At 34.7% G+C, this 9,374-nt stretch overlaps 1 protein-coding gene across 8 annotated transcripts in view; it reads right to left on the bottom strand.

Moving 5' to 3' along the window:
* Window positions 1–1,592: 1,592 nt before the first annotated feature.
* Window positions 1,593–9,374, bottom strand: part of LOC123535484 (leucine-rich repeat-containing protein 74B-like) — a 74,041-nt gene continuing 66,259 nt past the window's right edge. For all 8 annotated transcript variants that reach the window (XM_053519017.1, XM_045318191.2, XM_053519018.1 and 5 more), the window contains 2 exons: window positions 7,462–7,547; window positions 1,593–4,902 (listed from right to left, as the gene is read on the bottom strand). In XM_053519017.1, coding sequence (XP_053374992.1) covers window positions 4,809–4,902; window positions 7,462–7,547 — 180 coding nt within the window. In that variant the 3' untranslated portion in view covers window positions 1,593–4,808. The remainder of the gene's footprint in view (window positions 4,903–7,461; window positions 7,548–9,374) is intronic.

The following is a 9,374-nucleotide window of genomic DNA, read 5'->3' as shown; positions in this document are numbered from 1 at the left end:
GGTGGCGATTCTTTTTGTAAAGTTGTGAGAATATTTTATTCAAAAACTCCAATGCTAAAATTCGTAGAAAGTTCTTTTTTACCGTTACTTTTGTTTGCATAAAAATGAGTCAAGTTAAAGGACTTCCCTGTAAATGCCACTGTATAGACAAGACCAATACACAATGAAAATATTTATGTAAATCTTTATTTACAAAATGAATTAAATCTATCAGGAGATCTGTTGGACAGGTACACTCCCCCCTCCCGCACACACCCACTTAAGGGCACGTCACGGCAGAGATAGTTTAGCATTATTGCAATACACAATAGGTATTAAAATTGTGTTTCCAATACATGTGTTCATAAGATAAATCCTCAATATGTATGTGAAAATAAGTGATGTATTTGGTATGATTGCAACACTGTCAGTTGCTCTAACTTGTGACAAATGACTGAAACAATAGGAATTCTTACGTGACTTGGATAGACAAAACGACAGTAAGGTAACAATATATTCTTTTATTGTATTAATTCATGAGTTGTAAGCTACAATATAGAAGACCCATTTTTTAAAAAATCAAACTGTGAGTTAGAAATAACAGAAAATTTTTAATTAGGTCACGAGTCATCATACACCTGTCAAAATTTGTCATCAGTTTTCAAGAGCTGTCAAAATTATTTTATCTCTCCATTTTGCAAATGCATTGTTTTTGAAAGTATCTTGGTAGGACATTGTAGTGTGTAACTTACTTTACATTCCAAATTAATATTTGTGCTTGAAATTGCTTTGTTGAGCTCAACAAAGTCACGTAAGAACTTCTATTGTTTTATTTTATTGTCTGTAATAAAAGTACCAAACCTCAATATTAAGGTATAAGAATTGTTTCTTTCTGGTAGACAAAGGAAACTTTTTGGTTGAATTATAACATAACGGTGTTCGGACAGAACTGAATATTCTTTGTTTTTTCTCATCATTCACCGGAAATTCAAAACGTGATACGACCTTAACAGGCTTATAAATGCTTATGCTATGAATTGTTTCAGACGAATAAAAATTCATTTCTCCAAAAAAAAAAAAAAAAAAGTAATTGGCGCATATCAATTTGCATAATGCCCGAGGTACGTATCACCAAACATTCATAGACATTCCTTTATACCCATGGAGTCGACTGGCAAGGCCTGAGTTTAGTACAAAAAAAAAATAATAACACAAGCCAAAATGCCCCGTTTGAACAAATTTGAGAGACCATACTACAACGGTGCTATGGACAAAGTTTAGTGAAGATCCACAAAGCAATTCAAGGGAAAATGTCATTCGAAGATATTTCTATTTTTAGCTCTAGATACCCCTTAAATATTCAAAGAACTATGTTTTGGACAAGGCAAAAATGACACCGTGGTGTTTTTTTTTTTGCTACGTAAAGTACACTTATATGGCTACTGAACGAATCTTGGTACAACTTATTGTAACACAATACTTTTTTGGTAGCTTGCACTGATGGGGAAGACACTGTCGAGATTAAAACATTCAAAACTAACCAACGCCTTCTATCTGAAAACTGACTGTTAACTTAGAATCTACACGGAAATGATAAAAGAAACAAAAAATGATAAAACTTCTCAACATATATTTTCTTTTTTTCTCAGTCATAAATAATACTACTTCAATGTAAACATATAATATGTATTATGATAAATTTCTCTATCACATTCTGTGCTTTTGTACAAAATTATGCATTGATCATGAAAAGCACAAACAACAAGTACGACAATAAACAAACACAAAAAATGAAAGCAAGATGGTGATCAAAGTGGTATATATAAGCATGCACACAGTTCCATTTTTTAAGTTGCTACATACCAAATATCAAACCCTAGGCCTTGCAGTTTTAGGCAAGAAGATTTTTAAAGATTTTTCCTGTATGTCTATGTAAAACTTGGGACCCCCTGGGTGGGGTCTCTTTTCAACTCGAGGACATAATTTGAACAATCTTGGTAAAGGACCACTAGGCAATGCTACATACCAAATATCAAAAACCTAGGCCTTGCACTTTCAGACAAGAAGATTTTTAAAGTTTTTTCCTATATAAGTCTATGTAAAACTTGGGACCCCCTGGGACAGGGCCTCTTTTCACCCAGGGTAATAATTTCAACAATCTTAGTAGAGGACCAGAGGGCAATGTTTCATACCAAATATCAAATGCCTAGGTCTTGTGGTTTCAGTCAAGAAGAGTTTTGAAGTTTTTTCCAATATAAGTCGATGTAAAACTTGGGACCCCATGGGCGGGGCCTTTTTTCACCCCAGGGGCATAATTTGAACAATTTTCATAGAGGACCATTAGATGATGTCACATGCCAAATATCAAGGCTCTAAGCCTTGTGGATTTGGACAAGAAGATTTTTATTTTTTTTTCTTCAAGTTCACATGGCAGAGTTTTGCATGGAATTCATTTTTTTTATAAATTTTGAAAGAGGACCACCCAAGAATCATTCCTGTGAAGTTTGGTGTAATTCTGCCCAGTGGTTTTCAAGAAGAAGATTTTTTTAGAAAATGTTGACGGAAGGACGACTGACATTGAGCAGTCACAAAAGCTCACCATGAGCCTTTGGCTCAGGCGGGCTAAAAATGGAACACACACACAAAACATAGTATGTGCTAATTTACCCTACAATGCTCAAGCAATAACAAAACATGAACAATACATATATTGACAATACTGGTAAGGCAGGGAATCAAAGTACAGTAAAAAAAAGAATGCCATTTCAAAACATAATAGACACTTCTTTTGCAGCAAGCCAGTCAATAAGAGACACCAGAAATAATTTTTCATATTTGTTTCTTCAAATTTTGACTTCAGCCAGGCAAAATTAAGCCTGAATTATAGACCAGTCAATTGCACAAATTACACACCAGCGATTTATTAAGATCAGTTCCTAAGTCTTAAAGAATCACAATAATATTATGTCGTAAACTGTAATAACCAGCCGCTTGTTTTAAGCTCCCAGGCAGCAAGCTACCGTGTCGATTTAGCTTTTTTGGCTGGCTGTTAAAGGTATTTCTGCATGTTGAAAAACTGGCAGTGATGGCATAACATCATTTATCAGTAAAACACAGAATAAAGCCTGGATCCAGTATATAGATGCTTAATTGCACCACATGGAAACCATTGTATTTATCTTAATTTATTTATTTATTTATTTGGGTTTTACGGGGCACCAACACAGTATAATGGCAATGTTTCTATCTTTCAAAAGATCAACTATATGAACAAAAATACTGACACGTGTAAACCATCCAAATTAGGTCATTTAAATTAGTTTGAATTTGGAGAATCTATTCAATCACAGGAAAATAGGCCAAAAACAAGCATAAAACATTACATAGAATTCTTAAACCAAATGAAATACAATATGCAAATTTAAATCTGTGAAGTTTCATAAAAAATATGTTGTAGCTTTTTTCTGTATATGTCTTCAGCTATGACAACTTTACAGATCCTAATTTTTCAAATCAGTCTAGCAAAAAAATCAAGCATATGGCCCTACTTTTTTACTGCTGGAAATTTCTTAGTATATCTTGATGTTTTGAAAAAAAACATTGATTCTATGAAATTCTACAATTTAGAAAAAATTTTAATAAGAACATGCAGAATCACCTTAATACAGGTTTGACTGTAATCTGTTTAACAGCAATGATAATACGGTAACAATAAAACTTACTGATGATTTAAATGCTAAATAATTAAGGTAATGTAGAATCTTCTTATTCAGTAATTGTTTGAATTACTTTTATCTTAAAATATAGTGACATAATTATGCAAAGAATTGATGAATATGCATACATATGAATTTTTCATGAATATTCAACATGATAATATGTTATTAACATATCACTGATATTCAAAATATTCAATATCTGGCAGTCAATAGCTAATGTGTTTTAAATGTGAATGTTGTTTAAAGTGAGAGAAAAAGATAAAACACGAAGGATGCATTTCAAAAGTTTATCATATGGTAATGACTATGAAACTGCTTTAACTAAAGGGGGAAACCTACATCTGTAAAATTTATCTAAATTTTCATAGTAAAAATGCATGGTCACCTCATTACAGAAGGTATCTTAAATACTTGATGTACGTTTAAATAACTATACTGTAAAAATAACTACAGATAAACACTGCTAGCTTTAACATTAACCTTCAGCCTGCTGGCGGCAAGTGACTCTGCCTTTGCATCCAGTGCAGACCGAGATCAGCCTGCACATCCATGCAGGCTGATCATTGTCCGCACTGTTCGCTATTGAGTCAGTAAATGCCCCTTCGATTATAAATGATACTGCTCAAATTTAATGATTGACAAGTCCATTTTAGAAATTTAGCAGGCTAAAGGTTAAGGACTCTGCAAGCACCAGGGCTGCCCTGGGCGATCAAGTTGTCACTGGCTAGATTCCATATATTTTCTATGACCCTTTTATAACCTGAGCACTTTGCCTATCCCCTTGTGACTGAGAGCAATCTGTTTTACTGTTCATACATTCTCTAAAGTATGTGTAGTTAAAACCATATTTAAATAAACACATAGTCATACACTTGTGCAGTTGTATCAACAACTCTTAAATTAAAATTACAAAATATATTCAAACTAGTCAACAACAAATTTATACTGACGAAAAGTAACAACTTTAAACATATTTTCCCCTCATATAAAATCTACATAATGTCAAATACCAAAGTTTTAAGCAAATTCGATGGTCAGGGAAAGTTTGATTAGTTTTTTAATACTATGGCAACAAGAACAATTTCTTGACTTTTGACCTTCAGGTCAAGGTCATGTGGTCATAGGTCGTGGTTGCATCACTGTAAGCACTGTATTTATCTGTTCTCTTTTCTCCTGAAAGTCTACATGGCTCACAACCAACTCACTGAAAATTACAGAAAATAGTTCAAAATTTCATAGCAAAAACAATAATCTGGAAAAAAAAAAAATCATCAAATAGTGGGCTAAAAAACAATTTGTGTGGTTATTGTAGCAGAAGATTAAATTTTGGGGAGCTTTGGTAGGTTAAATGTTGGGCTGCTGTGGTAAAAGGTTGAATGTTCGGTTGATGTGGTAAAAGAATGGATGCTGGGCTGCTTAAGTAGAAAGCTGAATTTTCACTGCAGCAGCAGGTTAAATGGTGGGCTGCTGTGGTAGAAGGTTACATGTTGGGCCACTGTGGTAGAAGGTTACATGTTGGGCTGCTGTGGTAGGTTACAGAAGGTTACATGTTGGGCTGCATTAGTAGCAGGTTGAATACTCTTTAAGACATACAAATGTATTTGAAGATACTCATTTACAGGCCTGTGGAACTTAAGACTCCTAATCCAGAGGTTGCACATTTGAAACCTGGGAATATCAAGGTCTGAATGTGGTTTTCACAATCCCTTATCTAAGTGCCAAGTGTGGGAACTGTCACTGGTCAAAACTCTAGAAAGTAATTGTAAACTAGAAGATGCTTTTGCAAAAATGCGCACGTCTCCCCCAATGCAAAGTGGTATAGGCAAGAAGTCAGTAGGGGTCAGGAGAGAAAGTCAAAGAGACACTGATGGTTGGCTGCAATAGGGATCATCTACTTGGCATGTCCAGTCATCCCGCTAAGTTTCAACACTCTTGGCCTAGTGGTTCTCAAGTCACTGTTCAGGCTCCTGTGACCTTGACCTTTGATCAAGTGACCCCAAAATAAATAGGGGTCATCTACTCTGCATGTCCAATCATCCTATTAAGTTTAAACATTCTAGGTCAAGTGGTTCTCAATTTATTTTCCGGAAATGATTTCACATGACCAGGCCCCTGTGACCTTGACCTTTAACAGACTGACCCAAAAATCAATAGGAGTCATCTACTCTGCATGTTCAATTATCCTATGAAGTTTCAACATTCTGGATCAAGAGGTTCTCAAGTTACTGATGAGAAATGGTTATCAATGTTCAGGCCCCTGTGACCTTGACCTTTAACAGAGTGACCCCAAAATCGATAGGGGTCATCTACTCTGCATGAGCAATCATCCTTTGAAGTTTCAACATTCTGGGTTGAGTGGTTCTCAGGTTACTGACCAGAAACTGTTTTCCATGTTCAGGCCCCTGTGACCTTGACCATTAATAGAGTGACCCCAAAATTAATTGGGGTCATTACTCTGCATGTCCAATTACCCTATAAAGTTTTAACATTCTGGGTCAAGAGGTTCTCAAGTTATTGATCGGAAACGGTTTTCCATGTTCAGGCCCGTGTGACCTTGACCTTTGACAGAATGATCCCAAAATCGATAGGGGTCATCTATTCAGCATGACTAATCATCCTATTAAGTTTCAACGTTCTGGGTCAAGTTGTTCTCAAGTTACCGACTGGAAATGTTTTTCAATGTTCAGGCCCCTGTGACCTTGACCTTTAACAGAATGACCCCAAAATTGACACGGGTCATCTACTTTGCATGTACAATCATCCTATGAAGTTTCAACATTCTGGGTCAAGTGGTACTCAAGTTATTGATCGGAAATGGTTTTTAATGTTCAGGCCCCTGTGACCTTGACCTTTAACGGAGTGACCCCAAAGACATTAGGGGTCATCTACTCTACATGAACAATCATCCTATGAAGTTTCAACATTCTGGGTCAAATGGTTCTATAGTTATTGATCAGAAATGGTTTTCAATGTTCAGGCCCCTGTGACCTTGACCTTTGACGGAGTGAACCCAAAATCAATAGGGGTCATCTACTCTTCATGACCAGTCATCCTATGAAGTTTCAACATTCTGGGTCAAGTGGTTCTGTAGTTATTGATCGGAAATGGTTTTCAATGTTCAGGCCCCTGTGACCTTGACCTTTGACTGAGTAACCCCAAAATCAATAGGGTCATCTACTCTTCATGACCAATCATCCTATGAAGTTTCAACATTCTGGGTCAAGTGGTTCTCTAGTTATTGATCGGAAATTGTTTTCAATGTTCAGGCCCCTGTGACCTTGACCTTTGATGGAGTAACCCCAAAATCAATAGGGGTCATCTACTCTTCATGACCAATCATCCTATTAAGTTTCAACATTCTGGGTCAAGTGGTTCTCTAGTTATTGATCGGAAATGGTTTTCAATGTTCAGGCCCCTGTGACCTTGACCTTTGACAGAGTGACCCCAAAAACAATAGGGGTCGTCTACTCCAGCAGCCCTACAACCCTATCAAGTTTGAAGGTTCTAGGTCAAATGGTTCTCAAGTTATTGCTCGGAAATGAAGTGTGACGTACAGACGGACAGGGCAAAAACAATATGTCTCCCCCAGAGGGGGGGAGACATAATCATTGTTTTAGCAGAGTAAACTTATCAGGTAAGAGCTTTTGTACAGAAATGGATATAAAATGTAAAATAAATATGTTTAGATAAAACATTTCTACCCATGGCCAATTGCACAGAAGATTTTCAGAATAAACAGGTGAATGCCTAATTAAATTCTTACTTGTAGTTAATCTCCCCATCACCATCTCTATCCAGTTCATTTAGCAACTCCTCAATTTCTCCATCACTTAGTTTTATACCTGTTTCCTGAAATCATAACTGCTAATTTTTAAAATCAAAATCAAATTTTTGAACAGATGCAGTAATGTTTTAATGCTCGGGTAATAAGGTGCATTTTCTTTTAAAATATTATTAAATATTTTGTATGCTTCATCTGATACATAAAATCTTTATTATATAATTTTATCAACCATTTAATAATTACAGAAAACATTCATTTTTTTCTCTATATAACTGGAAGGGTAGGCGTTCCCAAAGTCAATTTAGGAACATTCCGAAATGTACCAGTGGAACTGTCCTAGGCAAAAATAATGGTAACACTCAAAATAAGCAGCTGAATTTTAACCTGAAAGCAATTCCCTTTAAATAAATTAAATTCTTCTATTCCTTAAAATTTGAATCATACCTCTTAAGACTTATTTCACATGGAACTAGTAGGCTATAATACTTTTTCTATCAGCTAGATTTACTTAAAAATGTATAAAATTCTTTCGGCTACCTTAAAATTCATCTTCAGAAATATAAAGATATAAAATTAATATAAAAATTTACATTAATAGAAGTTTCAGTTTACACATTCAAATAGTTTACCGTAATGCATTACTTGTCAAATAAATTCACATTTTTTGGCACCAAGCAAAGCAGTATAGGTCATAGGCAGTATGCCTGCATGAGGCACTTAAAATTATTTAAAAAAAACTTGATTTCAAGTTTTTTTGATGGCTGCAATAAAAAGCTAAAATATGACTTGTAAGCACTAAGCTTTTATCTGGCAACTAAGCAAGTTGGAGTGCATGTGGGTTGGATTTATTTTAACAAACAACTTTAATAAAGAGGTGAACTCACTGTACTTAAAATGAGACAAAAACAAGTGATTAACAAATACCAAGATGACATATTTTGGTCAAACTAGAGTCATTGTAAGGGCAATGTGATATGAAATTTACAACATAATTACTGCACAATTAATCTTATGTGAAAGTAAAGTCATTTCCAGTTAAGTAAAACAACTTGTAGTAAGAAATGTTATATATATATAGTTAAATGGCCATTTGTTTTGAAAATTGTTCCAACATGTTAAGAAATACAAGAACATTCTGAGATGTTATATTATTTCTATCTACTCTGACAACAGAATTTGCTTAAATGTAAGATAATCAGCAATATTAGTAATTTTCCAGAGATGAATAGAGGTATCTTATTCAATTTTAAGCTGAAAGCTTGTTGTCTAAGCTAACGTTTTTGTTTATTATACCTGCAAAATGTAAAGTCTACAAACCAAATCACCACATTATAAGTAATTATGTTAATATCTATGCTAAATTTATCAGAAGTGAATTCATTCATTACCCATCACCACATACAAAAAGAAATTGTTAATATTTATGCTAAACAGTATCATACGAGTTTATCACATGTTTGACATCGTGGGAGGCGAAATAAAGCCATTACATAAATTTGATAATACACCAGTGCAATAAAGCTTTGACACTGACGTCATTTATCTGTAGGAGACGTAGGTAGAATTTACTTTGTCTATAATAGGTAAAGAAAGAAGAATTTTGATGTTTCAACAGGAAAAAGTTTACATGTGATAAAAAGAATATTACATTTGTGTCTTTCCACGTTGAATTTATCCACATTGAATTTATTAAACTCCTTGAATAAAATTAATAAAATGCTTGGCAGAGCCTCGCATTTTATTATTTTATCAAACTTGTTTAATAAATTCAATATGTAATATCCTTTATATGAGCCGTGCCATGAGAAAACCAACATAGTGGCTTTGCGACCAGCATGGATCCAGACCAGCCTGCGCATCCGCGCAGTCTGGTCAGGATCAATGCTGTTCGC

This window comes from Mercenaria mercenaria, chromosome 12 (genome assembly GCF_021730395.1).
Source record: "Mercenaria mercenaria strain notata chromosome 12, MADL_Memer_1, whole genome shotgun sequence".
Classification (NCBI taxonomy): Eukaryota; Metazoa; Mollusca; class Bivalvia; order Venerida; family Veneridae; genus Mercenaria; species Mercenaria mercenaria.
Note: the sequence above shows the minus strand (reverse complement) of the source record. Positions and strands in the feature narration are given on the sequence as shown.